General features: G+C 48.7%; 1 protein-coding gene across 1 annotated transcript in view; it reads left to right on the top strand.

Moving 5' to 3' along the window:
* The window catches only part of LOC135892782 (junctional adhesion molecule A-like), an 85983-nt gene that overhangs the window by 60574 nt on the left and 384 nt on the right, over positions 1 to 25025 (top strand). The window contains exons 4-8 of the mRNA XM_065420580.1: positions 14854 to 15009; positions 17167 to 17288; positions 17374 to 17476; positions 21324 to 21446; positions 23151 to 23313. Coding sequence (XP_065276652.1) covers positions 14854 to 15009; positions 17167 to 17288; positions 17374 to 17476; positions 21324 to 21446; positions 23151 to 23313 — 667 coding nt within the window. The remainder of the gene's footprint in view (positions 1 to 14853; positions 15010 to 17166; positions 17289 to 17373; positions 17477 to 21323; positions 21447 to 23150; positions 23314 to 25025) is intronic.

The following is a 25025-nucleotide window of genomic DNA, read 5'->3' as shown; positions in this document are numbered from 1 at the left end:
TTTGGACAGTGTGGAGCCACCAGGAATGTGCCACTTTGGACAGGAATGTGCCATCTGCTGATTGAGTCAGCAACAGCAGGATGAAACAGCTCCCATAAACTAACATAGGAATTAAATCCTATAAGAATGGACTCTCAAGACTGAGGACTTTGAGTCTCTGGTGCTTCTGCCAACCTCCAGGAGCATCAGGTGCATCTGACACAGACTCGGCTCCATCCTCATGACCAAGATACCTGGCCAGTAACTTGGCATGAGCAACTTCTAGGCTGGTAACTATAACACCTATACAGAACTTAAATGAATGATTGTGTGAATGAACCTCTCTCTCTCTCTCTCTCTCTCTCTCTATATATATATGTATGTGTGTGTGTGTGTGGGTGTATAAGAAATAAGTAGTCAAACAACATTGTTTACTTTTATCTTTTGCTTTATCAGTATATTTACAATAAATGTGGCATCTTTGCCTTATCCCTCTTAATAAGATCCTGCTGGTTTTTATTCTATTGGTATAACAATTTCAATGATCTACTTTGTCTTTTGAAGTAAAGTACCTGCTGAAGAAAAGCATTATATATCTTTTTCATCAAGCCATACATTGTACAAATACATTTATAGTTATAAACTGACAGTTGCTCTAAATATCAGATATTAAAGCAATACCCTAATTAACTCTTTCTGATCCTTTCATCATCAAATATTGAAGTGCCAAACATTAATTAAAACAACAGAACACCCTTGTGAAGTAATTAATTATTATTAATCTCATTTTGGTGGAGTGAGTGTAAGTGGTGTAAGGGAAGTCAGTGACAGAGGTGGGAACTGAATTCAAGTTTTGACTTTCACACCCCTGCTCTAACTACTAAAAAACACTGATAGGGTCTTAAGACATTTTGTGTTACTGACTACAGGTTAACAGATCTTACTTTTAAAAAGAAAACTGCTCCATGGATGTGATATCTCAAACTTTACTTAGCACATACTACGTAGATATGTAATACTACTATGTACAAAAGGGCTTAGTTACCTTAAGTTCCTTTGGCCATTTGTCATTCACTCTAATTCCCTTAGTGTGGTATGCTACATGAAATGCTGTAGCAAGAGTGTCTCTCTTTTGGCTTTTTTAAAACATACAATTAAGCATTGGTCTCTGCTGCTGTGGGTCTTAATTTGTATCTGATGTGATTTCTACATTCTTGCCAGAAAGCACCACATATGAGATTGCCAAACATGATGGGTGTGATCAAAGACGTGAGCCCAGCTAAACATTTAGTGCCCTGCCTTAGCTGTTCTGAAAGCCAGAGGTGCATGGTTCTGCAGTGATTACAAGGAAACTGTTGAAGTAGAAATTATTGCCATGGAGCTGCTGTCCCAGAGGTTTCAGGAGTGTTCCAGAACTTGGATGGTGAAGGAGATGGATTGTCATGGCTGGATTCTTAGGAGGGGTTTTTCCTCAAAGGGTTCAGTTGTCTGGTGTGTTGGGAGCTGTTATTTCCACAAGTGCTTGGCCTAATTTGTGCCCACAGCTTCTGCAAGCAGTGGCTGGTAAAGAGCCTTATCTGCCAGAACCAAGGTCATGTAATAGATGATTCTGCTTCTTTCTGTGCAGGAAAGTAAGTACAGATGTTCATTTAGTCTAGTCACAAAAAACGGTGTGGAGCAGACAGGTATTCTCTCCATTTTAAAGATGGATAAACTGCGGCACAGTGAGAATTAATACTGATAAATAGCCTATTAAATATCAAACATTAAATGTATCACCTTTTTATTTATATGCAACACTTTTTATTTATCTCGTAATAGAACTGTCATAGATTCATAGATTCTAGGACTGGAAGGGACCTCGAGAGGTCATCGAGTCCAGTCCCCTGCCCACATGGCAGGACCAAATACTGTCTAGACCATCCCTGATAGACACTTATCTAACCTACTCTTAAATATCTCCAGAGATGGAGATTCCACAACCTCCCTAGGCAATCTATTCCAGTGTTTAACCACCCTGACAGTTAGGAACTTTTTCCTAATGTCCAACTTAGACCTCCCTTGTCCCGGTTAACGTTGCTGATCAATTAGGGAACATGCTTATTTAAAGTTGTGCAATGCTCCCCTTTGGCAGCTGCCTGCTTTGTCCTCTGCTTGCAGGAAGAGCAGCCCGTTGCAGCTAGCTGGTGGGGGCTTGGAACCGGGGTGGACCAGCAGCCCCCCTATCAGCTCCCTACTCCCCTAAGGTCCCTGTGCTGCAGCCGCCCAGCAGGCTATCAATTGCCAGCAGTTCAACTGTCCCTTCCCCCACTGCCATGTGCTGCTCCTGCCCTATGCCTTGGAACTGCTCCCAGAGACTCCTGCTTGCTTTGCGGGGGGGCTAATTCATAGATTCATAGATTCTAGGACTGGAAGGGACCTCGAGAGGTCATCGAGTCCAGTCCCCTGCCCGCATGGCAGGACCAAATACTGTCTAGACCATCCCTGATAGACATTTATCTAACCTACTCTTAAATATCTTCAGAGATGGAGATTCCACAACCTCCCTAGGCAATTTATTCCAGTATTTAACCACCCTGACAGTTAGGAACTTTTTCCTAATGTCCAACCTAGACCTCCCTTGCTGCAGTTTAAGCCCATTGCTTCTTGTTCTATCCTTAGAGGCTAAGGTGAACCAGTTTTCTCCCTCCTCCTTATGACACCCTTTTAGATACCTGAAAACTGCTATCATGTCCCCTCTCAGTCTTCTCTTTTCCAAACTAAACAAACCCAATTCTTTCAGCCTTCCTTCATAGGTCATGTTCTCAAGACCTTTAATCATTCTTGTTGCTCTTCTCTGGACCCTTTCCAATTTCTCCACATCTTTCTTGAAATGTGGTGCCCAGAACTGGACACAATACTCCAGCTGAGGCCTAACCAGAGCAGAGTAGAGCAGAAGAATGACTTCTCGTGTCTTGCTCACAACACACCTGTTAATAATGTCAGGGTGTCCCCCTGCTCCTGCACCCTGCTTACCCCTTCTCCATATAGAGCAGGGAGGTGACACCGGTGGAGAGAGACAGAGAGTGCTTGGGGCAGCAGCTGCTGTCTCAACTTCCTGATCCACTTAAAAAGACAATGCACTTAAGAGTGGGTCAGCTTACTTAAAGGGGCAGTGTGCATCTCTCTCTCTCTCTCCCACAAACAAGGTGTGTGTCTGTCTCTGTCTGCTGTGTTCGTATACACAGTGATTTTTTAATCAATGAGGTTCAAGGGAAGATTCATCAGGAAAGTGTTCACCTGTTAAAGCAAGACACATGGGATATGAAACATTGCTCACCTCTGGTGGAACCTCTCACCCCAGCACAGAACTCTGGTCCATGATTACAATAATAAGCCACCTCTGTTCAAATAATCATCCAGTCCGGCCTGCTTCCTTCCCTACAGCTTGCCTGAATCCCAGCTCTAACCAGACTTGAATTTCCCCTGGCATTAGCTATTGCAGGTCCCTCCTCTCTGTCCTACTTGAGCCCCAGCTCCCCAGGTTCCCACCTCTGCTGGATGCTATTGACACTGTGAGGGAGTGCTCACCCCACACCTGCCCCTGAAAGGGTTAAGGTGGCTAGACAGGCCAATTAACCACCTAAGATGCACCTGGAGGAGGAGCCAGGGAGCAATGAGAACTAATTAAAGAGTGAAGCTGAACAGGAACAGGTGGGGTTGGTATAAAGCAAGGTAGCTTAGGGCAGAAGGGGGCTGCAGGGAGGAGGTCTGCAGTCACTCTCTGAGGCTAGGGAGAGGTGAGGGGGTCTTGGCCAGGAGGGAAGGGTGTAGCCGGAGAAGGGTAGAGAAGGAGACTGATAGAGGCAACATAGGAAGCAATCCAAGGAAACAGAAACAAGGCATGGGACAGGGTAGACCTTAGCTGCTGGTTTTAGGGCCCCTGGGCTGGAACCCAAAGATGAGGGTGAGCCCACGTTCCCCTACCAGCCACTGGGGATGTGGCACCATAGAGGGGCAGTGAATTGGAAGACTGCCTGGGGCAGTTGGTGACACTCGGTACACAAACCTCCCAGAAAGGAGAAACTACAGTGACCTAGCCAGAGGGCCAAGCCACCAGGAGGGAGCCATCGAGTTCAGGTAGAGAGAGTGTCATACAGTCAGCACTCGCAGGCAGGGGCTTCAGAAAGGCAGAGCTAATTCCAAGCTGCAGCCACAAGGAGGTGCCCCATTGGGGGTGAGAGCACACTCTGACAGTGTGGACACTTGTGGATGGGAGGGAAGAGGTAGATGTGGTATATCTTGAATTTAGTAAGGCTTTTGATACTGTCTTGCGTGACCTTCTCATAAACAAACTAGGAAAATACTACCTAGATGGAGCTACTATAAGGTGGGTGCATAACTGGTTGGAAAACTGTTCCCAGAGAATAGTTATCAGTGGATCACAGTCAAGCTGGAAGAGCATATCAAGGATCAGTTTTGGCTGCAAGGATCTAGTTCTATTCAATATCTTCATCAGTGATTTACATAATGGCATAGAGAGGACACTTATAAAGTTTGTGGACGATACCAAATTGGGAGGGATTGAAAGTGCTTTGGAGGATAGGATTAAAATTCAAAATGATCTGGACAAACTGGAGAAATGGTCTGAAATAAATAAGATAAAATTCAATAAGGACAAATTACACCCGGAGGAATTCTGCGCCAAAAAATAAAAAATTCTGCCCACAATGTTTGAAAATTCTGCAAAATTCTGCATATCTTATTTGTCAAAATAACACAATATAATCATGCCAGTTTCAATTATTTTGGTAATTTATTTCAAGATATCTGTCAGTATGTATAGACCAAAAAAAAAAAAAAAAAAAAAGAAGAAGAAAAAAAAGAAAAGATTCTGGCAAAGTTGTTTTTGACAGATTCCTTACTAGGCATATTCATACAGAACTTTGTAAAAAGAACAGGAGTACTTGTGGCACCTTAGAGACTAACAAATTTATTAGAGCATAAGCTTTCGTGGGCTACAACCCACTTCTTCGGATGCAGTGGGTTGTAGCCCACGAAAGCTTATGCTCTAATAAATTTGTTAGTCTCTAAGGTGCCACAAGTACTCCTGTTCTTTTTGCGGATACAGACTAACACGGCTGCTACTCTGAAACAGAACTTTGTGTAATTCATTTATATTACAATACAGAACTGTAATTCCTGCACCTGTCAGAAGCAGGGCAAAGGCTTGGGGAGTCAGGGGTAACGGAGGACCTCAGGGAGAGAGAAGGAACCTAGGAGTGAAACTGGAGAGTGTTGGGTGTGGGTGGGAGGTTTTTCTTCATGGGGGGTGGGATTGTTAGGGTGTTGGGAAGCCTCCCCCATGCAGACTCTGGATGACCCCAAGCCTCTCCCATTCAGTCAGGCACATCTGCCCCGTCCCCAAACCCCTCATCCCCACGGGTCTCTGCAGCCTCCCTCCCCCCTCCCCAGGCTCAACGCTGTCACCCAACTAGCTCCTGAGCCCATGTGCCAGTCTGTCCTCCCTACAAGTCATTCTGAATCCCAGTCTGTGACCCCCCAGCAGCCCTGTGTGCCCCACTCTGTCCTAAACTGGCTCCACGGGCAAGGTGCTGCTCATGGGGGAATTCTGCATCACTGGCCATAGAATTTAGTATTTTCCCGCATAAAATACATTTTGCCTCAGAAGTGCTGCAATTCTGACTTTTGCACACCAGAGGCCGCTGTGGCACTATAACAGCAGGCATAAAGCAGCTGGCTGTTCTGGTATCACAGCGGCCTCTGGTGGGAAAAAGGCAGAACTGCAGCACTTCTTAGGAAAATGTTTTTTATGTGGGTAAATACAAAATTATGCGAGAATTTCCCCAGGAGTAACAAATGCAAAGTGCTCCACTTAGGAAAGAACCATCAGTTGCACACATAGAAGATGGAAATGACTGCCTAGGAAGGAGTACTGCAGAAAGGGTTTTGGAGGTCATAATGGATCACAAGCTAAATATGATTGAACAGTGTAACACTGTTGCTATTAGCAGGAGTGTTTTAAGCAAGGCACAAGAAGTAATTCTTCTGCTCTACTCTGCACTGATTAGGACTCAATTGGAATATTTTGTCCAGTTCTGGGTGCCACATTTCAGGAAAGATGTGGTCAAATTGGAGAAAGTCCAGAGAAGAGCAACAAACATGATTAAAGATCTAGAAAACATGACCTATGAGGAAAGATTGAAAAAATGGGTTTGTTTAGTCTGGAGAAGAGAAGACTGAGAGGGGACATGATAACAGTTTTCAAGTACATAAAAGGTTGTTTCAAGGAGGAGGGTGAACAAATTTTCTCCTTAATCTCTGAGGATAGGACAAAAAGCCGTGGGCTTAAATTGCAGCAAGGGAGGTTTAGTTTGGACGTTAGGAAAAACTTCCTAACTGTCCGGGTAGTTAATCACTAGAATAAATTGCTTAGGGAGGTTGTGGAATATCCATCATTGGAGATTTTTAAGAGCAGGTTACACAACGACCTGTCAGGAATGGTCTAGGTAATACTTAATCTTGCCATGATTGCATGGAACTTGACTAATGACCTCTCGAGGTACTTTCCAGTCCTATGATTCAGACACCTTCTCACACATCTGAAGTGTAACCACATCACCTCAGTCCTTAAATATCTCCATTGGCTCCCTGTTTATAGAAGAATGTGGTTACAATTCACCCTATATTTCAAAATCCTTCCATGCGCTGTCTGCAACTTTTCTGGATCACACAGGTGACTTTCCACAAATGTTTTAGAGAGATTAGAGACAATTTGAGAAACTCACCAGGACTTTCCCAGGGAATTGATTGCTGACCCTGAGGTTAATCTGATAAACCTTGATCTGTACAGGAGCGGTATTGTTCTCCTGGAAGTAGACTTTAAAGTCCACCAGTCCCTCTGCCTTCTCGCACAGAGCCGTGAGCTGGTAGTGTCAGGTGCCCTTGGAAGTCGTATCTCTGTCCATCAAAGGTGGCATAGCACAGATTCCTTGTCACAGAGCAGATGGCATAGCTGGAAGGGTAACAGCCCCGTACGCCATTCACTAGCCCGCATCTCTCTGAATGTTTGCATGTAGCACCCACACATTCGACTTGTCTAGTGGCTGCATTGCACATGCACCATGTCCCACATGCCTCTTCGATCCAGAAGCTCTCATTGGGGGCATGGGGCACCCTTTAAACTGGCACCCACAGTTGCCCTGTGGGATGCATTTGCCCTGGCTTAGCACAAAACCATCCTTACACTGGCAGCTTTCCACTCAGGGGTCTTGGCAGCTGCTGGGGACTGACTGGTCCACACACGTGGCTGGGCAGGCTGTTCCACAGAGCTGGTACTGGCTGTTCTCCAGGGGGCACTCCATGGCTGGAGAGTGAAGGACCCACAGATTTAGCAGCAAGTTCTCTCCATGAAAAAGCAGAATTTAAAATAGACAGAAAGGGACATCTCTAATGGGGCACAGAGAGCTCTCCAATCCCACTCACCTCAAGAAGAGTCAATGATGCTCATCACATTGCAGGAGGTGCCTGGCACCCTAAAGGATCAGGCCCATAAAGGGATGATTGACTTAAAAATTGGCATCAACTTATCTCAGACTCCCATGTGTCATCGGCAGATGTTATATATTCACAGTGAGAGCCACCTTAGAAATACCATAGACAGACAGGCAGAGATACTGTAGGTACAGTACAACCAAGAGTCCTCATATCCCAACCACTGCTCAAAGCACTAGGCCACACTCCCTCCTAAGGAGAAGAATAGAATGCAGGAGTGCTGACCCCCAGACCCGTTTATATAATGTTGGCATTCAAATCTGTACTCACGGCATCTGGCCAGCTGCCTCCATTCTCCAATCCTGACCCCCTCCAGCTGGCAGGCGTCCACGTAGGCCTTCAGGACCTCACACAGGGCCTTCCTGTAGTCGTCGTTGTGGCACAGATCGTACATGCAGTTGTCCAAGTAGACTGTAGGATCCACCTTGATGTGGCACTGGCTGAAGGGCCCATCTGAGACCTTGGTTATCAGGCCGCACGAGGCCTCCTCCTTGTACTTTCTGGCTATGCTGGGGGCACAGGGTCTGCAACCTCCAATGCAATTGTGCCAGCAAAACTGATCCTCATCTTCCACTTCCCAGTTTTGCTCCTGGAGTATGGCACTGGGATCCTGATCCTCGGCTGGGGTCCAGAAGTCATCGGAAGGGTCCCCATTATAATTGCTGCACAGACCGCACAGGCTCTCAGAGAAGTCATTAGGGACGGTGACCCTCAGGTGTTTGTTCCAGTCGTAGGACACTCTGAGGTTGAAGTTGGTGTGGAGGACGAGGGAGGTGTCGCTCTGATAGAGCCGAAGGGCCCCATTGTTGAGGGAGATGGGTAAGTGGGCCCTGGTGTTATTCACCTTCATGGTGAGAAAGAAAGGGCAAAGGTCACAATCGACGGCACTAGTCATTTACATTTCATTCTGACCTCTGCTCAGATTAGCAATGGGCCCCATCCAAAATTTTCAGTGAATCTGGTCCCAAATCGGAGCCAGAAATAGTTTATAGCATCATGTTAGATAGAACTGGCTGGAGAAAAGTAATTCTTTATGGTGGAGGATTTCAATATTTCGAAAATTGGTTCCGTCCCAATTTAGAATAAATCTAATCAATTGCAAAATTTTCTCTGAAGGGAAATGGAGACCCGGCTCTGAGGCAATCCTGCTGGCAAGATGCCAAAGAGCCAGGTCAGCAAGCTGGGAGAAAACCAGGTGGGTTTTGGAATTTGCATGGTTTCCATCAGAACATCATTGAAATTGGACCATCTCTTCAAAGCCTTTTGATTGTCACAAATTGGCAAATACTGAAGAAAAACTATTTCATTGGGATTTCAAAAGGACTAAGACTAGGAATTGGTGAGGCCAACCATGGGGGAGGGGGACGGCTCTGGTTAGAGCCTTTAGGGAGCCACCCCTGTGGGGGAGGGGTCTATGGTATTGCCAATCTCAAGAGATCAAAAATTGTGAGTCAGACCCTAAATCTCATGAAATCGGCCCCAAGAAATAAAGAGCTTCTTTTAAAAGGACTGCACTGTGAATTGCGGCCTGTCTTTTGATGTTAGAACTCTCCCGCCCACCTCAGTGCGTGTCTGTGACAATTCATGTTGCCCACTCTCCTAAGGGAAGGGGATTTTGGTCCCTGTTGCAGGAGCTGTCACCCCCACATTTGCCTGTCCCCTGTGCAGTAATTAATCCTGTCCCCCAGTTCCCCCTTCTATTCTCTCTGCACCCATTCCCCCCATCAGTTCAGCCACCTCAGTAACCCCCCATTGCCCACCCTCCATCGGTCCAGCCCCCCCACCCCACCCCAGCCCACATCCCCATCAGTCCAACACCCCCAGTTCAGCTCCCCATTCTCCACCCCAGCAGTACAGCTCCCCTCAGTTCAGCACCCCAGCCCCCACCTCCATCAATCCCCCGTCAGTTCAGCCCCAGCCTCCGCCCCAGCAATCCCAGACTCCCACCTGCTCAACTCAGCCCCCCACAGCCTCTCCTCTGCTCCTCCTGGGATTTTTCACCCCTCTCCCTCCCGTCCCAGGGAGGCCTGCAATGGGTTGGGAGCAGCTCCTGGGGCTCCTCACCCCCATTTGCCCCTTCCCAGGGTGGGTGCTGTGGGTGGGGGAGGAGCATAGGAGCTGTCCCATCCCGTTGCTCATGGGACAGGGGAAGGGAGGGAGCGGCACCACCCTGGGCAGCTGGACTCTTTGCTCCCCCAATCAGAGCGGTGAGCGGAGAGGAGCGACTTTGCTGGCTCCCAGCGGGGCTGGACTTCACCAGGGGCCTGGAGCTTCTCGCGCCATCACCAGACAAGCCCCAGCCCCCCGGCAAAACCCCGGCACTTGTGAAAAAAACACAAGACTGGCAATGCTGGGCCTGTGTCAGCTGGAGCCATTAGGGAACAGCTCCTGAGGGAGAGGGGGCTGCATTGGTTAGAGCCATTAGGGAGCGGCCCCTGTGGGGGAGGGAGCTGCGTCCATTGGAGCCGTTAGGGAGCAGCTCCTGTGGGGGAGGGGGCTGCGTCGGTTGGAGCCGTTATCGAGCGGCTCCTGTGGGGGAGGTGGCCACGCTGGTTAGAGCCATTAGGGAGCGGCTCCTGTGGGGGACGGGGCTGTGTTGGTTGGAGCTGTTAGTGAGCAACTCTTGCGGGGGGGGGGGGGAAGCCATGTCGGTTAGAGCCATTGGGGTGCAGCTCCTGTGGGGAGGGGGCCATGTTAGTTAATAATCACACTTACTATCTACCACAGCCAGAAAAATCTCATCTTACTGTGAGCACTGATTTAGCTGAATTCTCTGTCAATCTTGATATTGAATGGCAGGAATTCACCAATCACCTATTAAAAGGTAAAGAGGTAACACAGTTCCTAGAACAAACAAAAGGGAATGTGGGAAACCGAACCATCCATATTATGAATACAAACAGGGATATGTTAAGAATTGCCACTGCAGAGAGACAGATAACAGCTTACCATTGGTATGACATATTTTCCGGATGGTCCCCCACAACTACTGTAATGTTACATCCCCTACTATTGCCTTATTCCCTGAATAAGATCCTGCTGGTTTTCATTTTCTAAGTATAACAGCATGACTGCCTTCCCAGGGCTGGGGAGAGAACCGAAGAGTCCTGACTCCCAGCTCCCTGCTCCAACCCCTAGACTCCACTGCCCTTGCAGGGACACGGTTCATGGAACAAGCCTTGCACCATTAGTGCCTTTCGCCTTTCTACAGAGATTCATGTATTGCCATTGGCAAGTGACAACGGTCTGATCCAACATGGCTGATGAGAGCAGGGCATGGAGGAAGCGAACGGATAGGATTTAATACCCCAGCAGGGGGCAGTACCTTGTAATATATCCCCTTTTTGAAGCACCCTCAGATCTGCAGAGGCACGCAGCCCTGGCCATCAAAGAGGAAGCCATCATCGCACTGGCAGCCTTCGGCGCCGGTGTCTGGGCACTTCCTGGCATCGGTGATCCTGGCACAGGTGGTGGTGCAGAGGTCGGCGCACAGCTTGTAGTGACTGTTGGCCGGGCAGCTCAGAGCTAAAGCAGAGAGAGAAGTAATTGATGGCTGGAGAGATCTCACCCCACACCTTAGAGGGACAGACATGAAGGAGAGGAGAATCTAACAGGGACGAGAGGATCAGGTCACCTTTATAACGGAACATGAAGTTGTTGGTTCCCACCCAAAGGAGTCTCTCAAGAAGCCCAGCGGCCTGGAATGAGATACCTAGATACCTGCAGAGGGAGGGGAGCGAGTGGGACAGGCCCTTGTGCTACACCAGCATCACGGCACTTACTGCAGAAGGAGGTGCTCCTCCAGGGCTGGACGGTGACCCGGAACTCCTGGCAGGCTGTCACGTAGCTGTGGATGCTCTGGCACAGGACCTGGGAGTCCCCATTGCCCAGGCACAGATCATACAGACAGCTGTTGAAATACACAGTGGGGCTGACTGTGCTGTGGCAGGTGGCGAAGGGGCCATCGGGCACCGTGAGCAACCCGCAGTATTTGCGCTGTTTGAAGAAGTCCTTCTTCATCTCCTTGCAGACCAGACAGCTGTTCCTGGTGCATCCATCCTCACAGGCCACCCCCGGGATCGGGACTTTCCGGGCAGAACTGAACGCTGCCACGTTAGGGGCCGCCCTTCCATCGGGGAGCAGGAACTCGTCGTCCCAACGCCCGTTGTGGTTCCCGCACAGGCCGCACGTCTGGCCCTGGTAGTTCCCTGGGATGGTGACTCTGGCGTGGTAAACCAGGTCATAGCTCACAGTGAGGCCGAAGTCTGTTTGCACCAGCACGTTTCCACCATGCTGATATGCTTGGAGCTGCCCATCGGTCACGACCACAGGGAGGTTGTGAGACGCCCCGTCCACATGGAAGAGACGGAGCATTCCCTGTGAGTCGGGGGAGTGGATGCTGTAGGGGTGGGTTATGGGCACAAGATAGGGTCTCAGTGACACCTGGGCAAATCTGTAGTGACTCCACTGAACTCAATTATGTTATGGTCACTTCTGATTTCACTGACCCCAAGGTAAATCCAGGGTCACCTCTTCCAGTGTAATGGCATCAGGGCCTGATTCTGATATCAGTTCCCTGGGCTTACTCTGCAATCATCCACTGAGCGCAATGAGCTGAGGGCAGGATTCCGATCTCACTTGTCCCAGAGAAAATCCAGAGCGATTCTGCTTTCTTCAGCGGGATGCCTCTGGATTGGCCCTGGTGCCAATAAGGTCAGGATCAGAACCTGAGTGTCTGACCCCTCCTGCCTGCGCGCTCCTAATGAGTGACCCAGGAGACAAGTGCTCCTTGCATTGCCACATCAGTGGGGCTGCCCCATTGCAGGGTTCAGCCCCCTGGGAACATCTTGAGCAGGACTTACCATGACAAGCCCCTTCCTGTTCTGCAGCAGGGTGAGCGTGAGCCCGTAGACCTCCAAGGACACCAGCTTGGTGACAGACATCTTCCCATTGCCCCAGGGCACATTCTCCACCTTCACGGCAAAGAATGTCAGGTTCCCGGTGTTGGTGCAGGTCTTGGCCAGGATGTAGGTGCAGGTGCCTTGGAAATCGAAGGCGACCCCATCGAAGGAGAGGTAGTGGGGGTCTCCGGCTGCGGAGCATGTTGCGGATCCGACAGGCTGGCATTTCCGGATGCCATCCCATCCTGGAGCCCTCACCCCTTCTGCATCCCACCCCCCTGACCCAGCCTGGAGCCCCTTCCAGTGCCCCAAAGCCCTCATCCCTGCCCGTACCCCCTCCTGCACCCCAACCCCCTGCAAGGGTGGGGGAGAGGGAGGGAGGGGGAATGGAGTGAGCCGGGCAGGGCGTTGGAGTAGGGGTGGGGCAGGGGTGTTCGGTTTTCTGCTATTAGAAAGTTGACAACCCTAGCTGTGGGGATGTGTGGGGGGCAGACTCACTCTCCAGCCTGCTCCACCACACCAGGGCCGGGATTAAGGTTTTAGTGCTGGGGTGCTGCTGCAGGTGGTTGGTGCCCCCTCAGTAGCTTAGTATAGTTCACCCATTGAATTGGGAGGCTTCCTCCACCCCCGGTTATTTTCCTAAAGAAGCATTGATTTTTAGTAATTGATATTCATTAAAATGTGTTCAATTGCAACTAAATATAGCTTTACCCCAAGTTTGCTGGTGCTCTTTGCTAAGCAGGTGGATCCACATTTAGTTAAGCAATTATATAGCTTAACATACAGTTCTTCAAATTCTTAAAGTTTACATTTTTTATTGTTTGAAAATGGGGAATTATGCATTTCTTATTTACTTGATTTAACTTTTATTGTGATTGATTTGTGTCAAACTCTGGAGATCGGAATTCAAATAAAAAGGCACAAACTCAGCATTTAAACGTTTTTTAAGCAGTTAAATAAAACCACCTTACGTGCACTGGATAAATAAGAAAAGTTTGACAGTATGTTTAGCATTTAAAACTAATTTATTAAACAAAGTATAACTTTAGTGAATTGAACTGATTGTTTCTGGTCACCATGGCAAGATTTTAGAGCTAGTAGATCTCATTCTCTTACATCTACTTTTTATTCATAGTCTGCAAGAAGAAAACAAGCTTTTCTGCTTTTTCAGCTCCCAATCGGTTTAATGAATGAACGACTCATTCAGATGAATTAGTTAATAAACTGAAAATAGGGAAAAAAATTCTCTCAGCAGTAGCTTCTTCTGCATGTGCAGTCCAAAGCTGGTTCAGCATGTCAGTAAACTCTGGTTTCAAGACCTTAGCCAGTGACTTCCACCAGTTCAGACTTTCATTAAAACTTCAGCAGTGAACATACTGTTCCTTTTTAAAAAAAATTTAATTTAAATTATTTTAATAGACTATAGTAAGTTTGGCCTTAATACAGGTTGTAATAATTTCAAATTTATTTTTAAATAGGTTTATTTTTGAAAATAATTCTGTATCCAATTTAAATGAGACTTTTTTTTAATCATTGATTTTTATCCACCCTGATCCGAAGTGAGGTCTTTAGCTTGGGTCCTTCTGAACCAGTTCAGTCCGTAACTTCTCAATATGGGCAGGAAGCCACAGGCATTGGCAGCAGTTACCCCGATTCAGCTACTTTCCCACAATGCAGTGCTTCACATCTGGAAATTAGCCAGAAGCGCCTTCTCCTAGTAACCGAGCTGGACCCTCTGGGGTAGGTGTTTCAGGAATCCCAGCATGCACTGATGCTACCATGGCTGAGCTGTGGTGTACAGATGTGCTGAGGTGTTACGAAGACAGGCGAGAACCAACCAGCCATTTTGTGTCCTCTGTCCTAGCAGATGGGTTCCTCGCCTTCTGCAGACCCCTTTGTCGCTCAGCCATATCAGCTGAACAGTTTGAGAACAGTCTTTTAATGTGACTGGTGTAACCACACACAGCGTTCTAGATTGCTTTGCCTGGAATCAGCTTTCCCACTGCTAACTCATTTCTTAAAAGCACTGAGCACTCGTGGGAAAAGCTACGAGGAAAGAAATGGGGTGGAATAACCTCCTTACTAACTAGTTCATATCTGCCAGCAGCACAGCATAACAGAACCCATTCCTTAAACCCTGCAACAAACCCCTCCATCCCCCGGCCAGCTGTGATTGGGCTGGCTTGGCTATTGGACATAGGGGCATGTAGCTTCCTTTGGCAATGGGGAGACCTCTTGTTGTATTTGAACTGAATCCCATTTAATCAGCTCTTCTCCTTACCGTGCTCTCTGCTCTGAGGCTGGTTCTTGGGGCTGCCCTTCCCCCCCTTCTCCACACCAGCAGCCTGTTCTGGCTCTCACTTGGATTCCTCCACCTCCAAGTGCTCTCAGCTTCTCACTGTCTCCCCTTTCTCTGCAGACCCCTACAAAGACCGTGCTCAGTTCACAGCCACGGGGATTCGTTTCACTTCGGTGACTCGGAAGGACATGGGGAAGTACATCTGCGAGGTCCTCTGGACTGGGAGCGGGGGCATTGGCCGACTAAATAAGTCAGAAGTTGACCTCATCGTCCAAGGTACTATTGCCTTTCTGTAATTACAACTTGGGACCGGTTGCCATGGCTAAAGTTCCAGGCCTTCTAGTCTCGGAGAGAGGGGGCCCCTGGGGGCATGTTGCTAACTGTGGGCAAGGAGTGTGTTTTCATAGAGTTTAAGATTCGAAGGAAGCACTATGAACTTCTAACCTGCGTGGCACAGACCGGGGAACCTCCCCACTGACTCCTGCCGCAAGGAGGGTATTATTTTTCCCTACTAAGAGTCCAATGGCTTATTTGAACAATGTTGCTCTCCGCACACCACGGCATCATCAGTGGATAGCAAACTAGCCTGAGGTCACTGAAACAAGACTCTTTCCACATTGGACTTAGACTGTAGGGAAGCCTCAATCGTCTAAACCTGGTTCTCTGAAATTCTCACCCATGTCCCCTGACCACGGACCTGCAGGGCCAGAGCGGCGCATGAATGGAGCTTTAGGGCCTTCCTGAGAGCAGCGTCAGTCCTGCTGGAATAGAGCCATGGAATAAGGCTGCTTTGGGCAGTGGCAAGTATCCTGTAATCCAGTCAGGCTAGCCAGGTTCGAAGGGGGGCCCTGGGGAAAGCCTAATGCCCAGATTATCCAATGGTTTCAAAAGCCTCCAGTTCTGTTGGCTCCGCATCTTCAGAACCGTTAAACACAACTGGTTCTCGAGGACTGCCTCGCACAGGTAAATGCATAGCCCATTATGTGGCAAAGAAGAAACAATCCTAGCTACATGGGGGCACTGTTATTTCTGTAACACGCACTCAGGAAGTCTGACACTGTAACTGTTCCCCCTGCTGACGTGGGCAAGTCCATGCTTATCTTGCATTACATGCGAATGGCATTTAAGCAGAGATCCCCTTCATACAGATGTGCTGTCAGTCCACTTTTTCACACCTTGAAGACTCACTGTCAGCACCAATCTGAACCTTGGGTGTATTGTCTGCAGAAACCAATGGAGACTGTCCTCACCCCAGAAATGGTCCCTTCATGGCTGGGCTGAGGTCCCTGGCAAAAGATTAGGGGGGGAAGATTGCACTACTTTTACAGTGCCTGTTCTGTGGCCGTACCCAGAGCCTCACTCACAAATGCTGTCAGTCTAGCACCTTTCACCAGCGCTGCGAAATCAGTCACCGAATGGGAGCCCAGTGTTGGACCAAACTCTGTTTCCTTCCTTCAGGATTGCAGCAGTTTTGGTCAAACATTTTGTTTCGACAAGTTGCTCCATCAAAGTGGGAGGGACACTGGTTTCACCCACACGGCCAGCATCGCACCTTTCACCTGTCAGCAGGGTGGCTACTGCCAGCAGCAGGGCTCGTAGTCAAAGCGTTAATTTCTGGTCAGTGACACTTCTCCCCATGTGCACTTGCCATTTATGTTGAACGCCGGGCACCTGATTCTGTCTCCCTGCTCTTCGTACAGTCGTTTGCACCAGAACACCGAGAGCTGCTCTGATTTAGTTGCATTCCACACCCATTTTATTGTGGTGTAAATGACTGCCCAGGGAGCAGGGCAATGGAAGAGCCAGCCCAGTGAGTGCCATTAATCCTCTCGTGAATTAAAGGGCAGCTGGTGCAGAACCCACGCAAGGAACTGCTGCTCTCTGTGGAATGTGTCCCAGGAGATCCAGACAATAGTGTGGCTGGATTTTAAAGAAAAGTCCACTCCTATTTGTAGTTGTGCTGACATGAGTATAATCAAGCTTCAGGGCAGCACAGGATCTCTGCATGGGTCAGGAAGGAACCGCTTTTCACTCCTTCCCCATCGCAATTAAAGGTGCGTTGTCGGGGAATGACAGTTACACTGGCCTGAGCTCTGGAACGTCACTGATCAGCCCTGGAGCAGTGCCAAGAAAGCCCTGTCAATGGAAGGGGGCCCAGCCACTGACTTAGTTCACGAGTCAACGGACTATCAAGCTAGACATGGATGCTGCTTACCACTTACTTCACTTAAAATGAGCTGGCCATTTGTTTGCCTTCATGTCACTTAGCCGGTCCTCTATTAACCCATGACTGACTGGATTAGACTAAACGCAATTTAACAAATGCAGATGACCGCGTCTTGGGTGTGTTTAGGGCAGGGGGTCACAGCGGTGGGTTCAAGGGTCATCTGTAACATGTGCCTCTTTGCCTTGTGCTGACATGCATGGAAACAGATGGCTCTCCACCTCCTACCTGCCAATGCTACAGGTACGACGTCCTTATGACCTCCAACCCCAAGATCAACGAGAAATTCAGGAACTCCTGCTACGCGATCGACACCAAGACAGGAGTGCTGGTATGCACGGGGCAGGGGGCTGCTTGACTCGTGGGGAGTTTACGCCTCTGTCTATGCCTCCCTCACGCCTTCTTTCCCACTCCAGATGAATGAGCCCGTAACCAGCTTCGACACGGGGGATTATTTTTGCGAGGCTCAGAACAACGTTGGGACCACTCAGAAATCGGAAGCCATCCACTTGGACGCCAGTAAGGAAATGGGGACTTGCAGAGCCTGCGTGTGGGTGGGTGGTTGCGTGCGCACGTCCGCACTGGGCTCTTTGGAAGTCACTTGCAAGCTTACAATAGCCGGTGGTGTTACTGCCCCTTCCCCGGCCTCCTGCAACTACTCCCTGTACTGGCTGCGATAGATTAAAGATTGGACAGTGCCCAAGCGTCTTGATGGGAAAACAGGCATGTGCTTTGCTGCAAGGGCTGGGGAGAGCCTGGAACCAGAAGCCCATTGGGCTGCCCTGCTAAAAGAGCAACCTTCGCAGAGAATGGAGTCTCCTGAGAGCCGACAAGTGGTTTTTGGCGTATCCTGCCTCCTACGTGACCTTCGGAGCTGGGCCTCGGTACAGACCCGGAGGAGGCTCCTGCCCTAGCCTAGTGCACCCTGGGATTGGGAGTGACTGAAGTTGGGGATAGGTGTGTTTGCTGGGCCCAGTTCCGATGACAAGCATTCCAACCCTCCCCTCCTCTGAAAAGCTACCGTGCCGTCAGCCCCCGTTCCCTGGAGCTGCCCTCTTCCTCTTGCACTCAGCCCCTCCCATGACCCTAGATGCTGAACTGGTTGAGTTAAAGCTGAGACTGTAACTCGACCTATTCAAACTGAGCTGAAGGCTTTAGACTGTCTACATTGGTGCCAAATGGGGTTTTCAGTTGGGGTTAAACTCAATAGGGAAAACAGTGGGTTTTTTTCCTATCTACACAGCATCCGTCCTGGTATAACTCTGCTGTGAGGCGGTGCGGGAGTGGGGATGTGATTTTTATTTTTACAGATAGTCATTCTGGCACAATCCCAGTTGTGGATGCAGTTATACTGGTGTGAGGGTGCCTCAGACTGGGGTGACTTATTCCCTTTCCTGTACTGACATCGTTAAACTGGGACAACTCTTGTGTGTAGACAGAGCCCCTTGGCTAGACAAGGGCTACACTACAGCACGACCTGCTGATGTGACTGTGGAGGTGGTAAGCTACATCCACACTGGGTGGGGTTTCAAATCGGCTGAGCTACCCCCGTGCCTTTTTTAAACCTTTCCCCCTCGTCTAGACAAAGCTGCAGGTGCTAGAGCAATGCTGGGAGATCTCCCCCCAATAAGCCTCAGTACTGGACTCGGCCGTGTCTACAGGTCCAGGGCCAGCTGTGGGGAAAATTCACTTCCATGCTCTGTATCCAGGTCTCTTTCTCTCTCTCTCTCTCTGTGTGCCCTTGAATACAGCCCGCAGCAGTCAGAGTTTACAGTGTGTGAACGAGAGCAGAATTTGGCGCGCACCCCCCCCCCCCCCGGTGTCTTGCACAGCCTGAACCCTGCTCCAGCATGTCAGGAGCAAATGAATCCTGTGTCTGGAAAATCAATGGTTAAAGGAATAACCCGGCTCTGCTGTTGCCTTATAGGGGCCGGATTTTGCCCATGAGTGACTCCTACTAAAGACAAGGGGCCTGATTCTTGTGTCAGTTCAGGGCACCTGCACCTCACTGGCCCAGCAAGGGTACCCGGTCTGACTTGCAGCTCCCCCGGTTGTCATCTCTCTAGGGTGGAGACATGGGTCTCTCTCCTTGCTGGCTGAGGTCTCTCCAGGCTGCTGCAGCTCCCTGCCTTCCCTGTGTTGGGTTAGTCTGCCCAAGCAGGCCTGCTGGCTTTCCCCTCAGAGACTAATAACAGTGGAATTGCTACAATTATAAGTTACCGCATGGTTCTTCAGTGCTTAATTTGTAATGAAATGCCAGGGCTCATAGGCGCTGACTCCGTGGGTGCTCTGGGGCTGGAGCATCCATGGTGAAAAACTAGCGGGTGGTTAGCACCCACTGGCAGCCAAGCTCTCCTCGCCTCCTCCTCCCCTGAGTGCACTGTGTCCCCACTCCTCTGCCTACCTCCCAGCGCTTCCTGCTGCCTAACAGCTGTTTGGCGGTGCTTTGGACTTTCCGGGAGGGAGGGGGCGGAGCGGGGAGGAGGCGGAGAAAAGGCAGGGTGGGGACTTGGGGGAAGGGGGTGGAATGGGGGCGGGGACTTTGGGGAAGGGGGTAGGGTGAGGGTGGTGTAGGGGTGGGCCGGGGCCAGGGCAGGGGGCAGGTCGAACACCCACCTGGCAAAGGGGAAGTTGGCTCAAGCAATTTTTTTTTTTTACTTTCATAACTCATGAGGCAAGCCCGGAGATGCCGGGGCTCTGAACTGCCAGGCCCGGAGATGCCGGGGCTCAGCCCTGGCAAGCCCTGGCGCTAATTAGGCACTGCAGTTCTTCCTACATGAGCCTATTAATTTTTGAGGCAAAAGTGTTGCAGAGAAAACATATGAAAAAACAATTAAAAAACCTAAACGCCTGCTAATAAGCTTACCAGAGATCACCCCCTCCAATGTAGGCTTTGGTAGGAGCAGCCCTTCCCAGCCCCGCCCAGGGGTTTCCCTGCGGTGTCAAGTTCATCCCACTCTCTGTTCAGAAGAGAACACTGAGAGTCACTCCTTTATCCAGTTGGGTTCTTTGAAGTGACCTTGAACAGATAATCCACCAGACAACACGATCTCTGCTCCAAGTGCAGCTTCTAAAGCAGTGGTTCCCAAACTGGGGTTTGTGAACCCCTGGGGGTTCGCGAAATGTTACAGGGGGTTCTCGGGGGGGGGGAATACCCTAATGGCAGGCAGAGCTGTCCCCAGGGATCCCGACCAGCACAGGGCCAGTAGCCCGGAGCCCCTGGACTTCCAAGACCTAAGTAGATAAAGCAAGCATATCTATCACACTGAGGAGATTTAAACTTCAAGACTCCTTATAAGAAATGGAAAGGGAGGTGGATATTTTTTGCTGTTTTTTTAAATTAAATAGGCAGCTAGTATTGTTTTAAAAATTATTATGAAGAACAAGTTTAAGCTTTGTTGTAACATGCATTGTTTGCCTGGACTGCTCAAGACCTGAATGCTTGTGTAGGAGGAACTCTTTGAGTTGGCTTCTTAAATACAGTACCTTCCTGCTGTTTCACATCTGATGCTCCTTGATGAAACATAGGAGCCTTGTCTTATAACAGGCTTATTCAAAGTGATACAAGCTATGAAAGTGAGATCTTGAAAGAGTGTTGCTGTTTTCATAATGTAATAAACATGCTGTAATGATAAATAATAAATAGTGTGTAATAAGCATGCCATAAAAACAAATTTTATATTTCCAAGATCACTGCTTTTATAATTTATACTCAGGTAAAGGAGAAAATTCCTGGAAATATTCATTTTTAGGAGGGGGTTCGCAAGACTTGACATTTTAGTGAAAGGGGTTCACAGGTTGTTAAAGTTTGGGAATCACTGTTCTAAAGGATAGATGGAGGTGGGTCGTTTGCATTTCCTTCAGCCTCCAAGTATTTCCTGGGAAATCCACTTCCCATGTATTGTCCCAAAACATCCCCTGAAGTTTCTAATATCGTCCAGAAATTGTGTTAGTCAAGGCCATCCTCCAAGAGAAGTGCCGTACAATCCCTGAACTCCCAAAATACTTAAACTTAAGTTGGTTGGGTTTAATGTAATTCCAGTTTTGCCCAAGAGATTGTGTAAATCAGAATTCTGACAGATATGACAAAGGCCCTTTTATACGGCACTGGCCCTGGTGGTGTAAAGTTCAGTTTCTCACTGAGAGCAGTGTACAGGGCCTCAGTGTAGCTAGGAATCATCTCACACGGGGAGGAGACTAGACCATGTGAGGGGCTGCAAGGGCTGATCTGCTGCAGCCTGTGGATGACCCCCCGACTCTCCGTCCCTGTGATTGGGGGAGCAGAGGGGTTTGCCCCTGGTTGCTGGGGGCGAAGGCTTGCTGGGGGAGCGGAAGAAGTGACTGCTGGTTTCTGCTTTCCACAAAGGAAACATCATTTCCCACAAGGACATGAAAGCGCTGGTCGACAGCGGGAATGCTCGGATTATCGACGTGCGGTTGCCAGAGGAGGTGGCGAACGGCCATATCGCCAACTCGGTCAATATTCCAGGTGAGGGTTTGCTGTGGGTGCCAGCAACCAGGGCTTCGATTGCACTTAGAGGGAGCGTCCCCCCCACTGCAGAGGGCAACATGTAGTGTCACAGACCAGGGCATGAGCGGTCAGGCCGAGCGGTCAGAGCCAAGGGTCAAAGCTGGAGTCAGGAACTGAGCAGGGCTGGAGCAGGACTGGAAACAAGGCGGGCACAGGAGTGATTGCAGCTGCGGGCAGAAGCATGGAGGAGTCAGCGACCTGCCGCTGAGTTTAAATGCAGCTCCGTAGTCTCCTTGCAGCCAATGGAAGAGCCAATCAGGCGACTCTGCCACAGCCCAGCTGGGCTCATTAGCCTGCCTGAGGGCTGAGCCAGCCAGCCCCAGGTCAGCTGCAAGGACTCCAGGCCCATCGTTCCTGATACATAGCACTAGAGCCCTGGAGAAAGTGGAATTAGTAACTCAGCAGGGGGCGCTCTTTCTTCCCTGCTCTCCAGTGTGCTGGGGAAGTGACATGAGACCAAAGCTGGATCAATGAAGACCCTACGTGTGCACAAGCAGATGGGTGTGTAGAGGGCTTTCCCTTCACCCCCTCCCCTGGTTCTTGTCCCACAGACAGAAAGCAGAAGACCAGAAGTCCGAAGTGCAGGCAATGTGATGTTTATTGGGGTTGGTTTTAAGGCAGCATGTCAATAACTTTGACACTGCAGAGCCTTGTTCCCCAGTGTTCCGTTCTCTCCCCACTTTAGCAGGCAGCATTATACCTGCAATGCACGCTTGGGGTCCCCCCCCCCCTTACAATTGATGGTCATGTTCCGTTTTGGGGGTCATGAGTCTGGGGGTTTGGTCCCACCTCTTTTGTATCCCATGGGAGGGGTAAGGAGTGAGGTTGTGGTACAGTCAGGAACAGGTGCACTTTTTTTTTTTTTTTTTTTGCCTTTTAGTGTGTTATACCTTCCCCCCAATCCCCTCCTGCCCTTCCCAACGGGTTGTTTGACCTTCCCTTAAGATAGAGGTTGAGGCAGTGTTAACATGTGCACTCCTATATTATACTTTCATTATACCCAGTAACACTTCAACTGTTCTTATCTGTTCCCATTATACTAACAAACGTATCTGGCTAGGCAGAAGCAACATGCACAGTGTCTGTCCTTTGTTTACACATATTAGTAAGAATATAAATGTATCAAAAATTAAATGAGCAAACAAATCTAAAATTCTATCTCAGGCAAAAATACAGGCGTGAATTCTGCATTATTACTAGCACTCCTAATAGGGTGTAACCCTGGCCGAATTCCAGCTTGGGGAATTCTCTCCTTCCTTAAACTACCTTGGTGGTTTTAAATGGATGCAGGATTCTACTTCACTTCCTGTTCTAAATGGACGTGCAGAGTTTCCGTGTCTTGCTCATTTGCTGTGTTCCACCACAGAAGGTGCTGCATTTCAGGAGTGGGAAAAGTGGTAGCTTGTGTCCCTTTATAAAGAACGTGGGACTTGCATGCATAAACATAAGAGCATCATCGCCTGTATTTATGGAGCAGTGTAGCAGTCGCCCACAATCATCATCATCAGGGTTTAACTCTGCAACTTCAGCATCAAGATACAGACCTTTACCACTTGAGCTAAAGGAGTAACTCCATTAGCTAGTGTCACATCCCCATCTAGTGGAGATGTGATACACCAACACTGCTGATTGCGATCATCTCTCTCTCTTTCCCCCACCCAGTGGCAGAAGTCGAGGAAGCCCTGAAGATGGACCCTGAGACGTTTAAGATGAAATATGGCATGGACAAGCCACGGTTGGATGACGAGAACTTGATCTTCTACTGCCAGAGGGGCAGGAGAGTGGCTCAGGCCACAAAGATCGCCATAACCCTTGGCTACGCCAAGTGAGCCTGCCCCTCCACCTTGGGCTCTTGTACCATGGGGCACTAGACCCTCAGGGAGATTGTGAACGTACCATGGGCTCTGTGGGTTTGGAGGCAAGGGGTGTAGGTGCTTAAAATGCCCTGGGTCCTATGGACTCCAGCCCTTCTGAGCGCCCCCCTAAGCTCTCACGTATAGGGTTATTAATAGAGAAATCAGTGGGTCGGGTGGAGAAGGTGAGGGCTCAGATATCCCTCAGCACCGATCTTGCTTATACTGGTGTATTCTGGAGTAAACCCACTGGAGGGGATGGTGGTACTCCAGATTCTCACCAAGGCCACAGAGACAAAGTCTTGGTTAGCTACTGAGAGAGAGGACAGAGTAATTCCTAGCTAACTGTTGAGCAATAGTCAACATGGTTTCTGTAAAGGGAAATCGTGTCTTACTAATCTATTAGAGTTCTTTGAAGGGGTCAATAAACATGTGGACAAGGGGGGGTCCAGTGGACATAGTGTACTTAGATTTCCAGAAAGCCTTTGACAGGTCCCTCACCAAAGGCTCTTACGTAAATTAAGTTGTCAAGGAATAAAAGGGAAGGTCCTTTCATGGATTGAGAACTGGTTAAAAGACCGGGAACAAAGGGTAGGAATTAATGGTAAATTCTCAGAATGGAGAGGGGTAACTAGTGGTGTTCCCCAAGGGTCAGTCCTCGGACCAATCCTATTCAACTTATTTATAAATGATCTGGAGAAAGGGGTAAACAGTGAGGTGGCAAAGTTTGCAGATGATACTAAACTGCTCAAGATAGTTAAGACCAAAGCAGACTGTGATGAACTTCAAAAAGATCTCACAAAACTAAGTGATTGGGCAACAAAATGGCAAATGAAATTTAATGTGGATAAATGTAAAGTAATGCACATTGGAAAAAATAACCCCAACTATACATACAATATGATGGGGGCTAATTTAGCTACAACAAGTCAGGAAAAAGATCTTGGAGTCATCGTGGATAGTTCTCTGAAGATGTCCGCGCAGTGTGCAGAGGCGGTCAAAAAAGCAAACAGGATGTTAGGGATCATTAAAAAGGGGATAGAGAATAAGACTGAGAATATATTATTGCCCTTATATAAATCGATGGTACGCCCACATCTCGAATACTGCGTACAGATGTGGTCTCCTCATCTCAAAAAAGATATACTGGCACTAGAAAAGGTTCAGAAAAGGGCAACTAAAATGATTAGGGGTTTGGAACGGGTCCCATATGAGGAGACATTAAAGAGGCAAGGACTCTTCAGCTTGGAAAAGAGGAGACTAAGGGGGGATATGATAGAGGTATATAAAATCATGAGTGATGTGGAGAAAGTGGATAAGGAAAAGTTATTTACTTATTCCCATAATACAAGAACTAGGGGTCACCAAATGAAATTAATAGGCAGCAGGTTTAAAACAAATAAAAGGAAGTTCTTCTTCACGCAGCGCACAGTCAACTTGTGGAACTCCTTACCTGAGGAGGTTGTGAAGGCTAGGACTATAACAGTGTTTAGAAGAGAACTGGATAAATTCATGGTGGTTAAGTCCATTAATGGCTATTAGCCAGGATGGGTAAGGAATGGTGTCCCTAGCCTCTATTTGTCAGAGGATGGAGATGGATGGCAGGAGAGAGATCACTTGATCATTGCCTGTTGGTTCACTCCCTCTGGGGCACCTGGCATTGGCCACTGTCGGTAGACCGGAT

This window comes from Emys orbicularis, chromosome 20, assembly GCF_028017835.1.
Source record: "Emys orbicularis isolate rEmyOrb1 chromosome 20, rEmyOrb1.hap1, whole genome shotgun sequence".
Classification (NCBI taxonomy): Eukaryota; Metazoa; Chordata; order Testudines; family Emydidae; genus Emys; species Emys orbicularis.
This window is presented reverse-complemented; position numbering and strand designations above follow the sequence as displayed.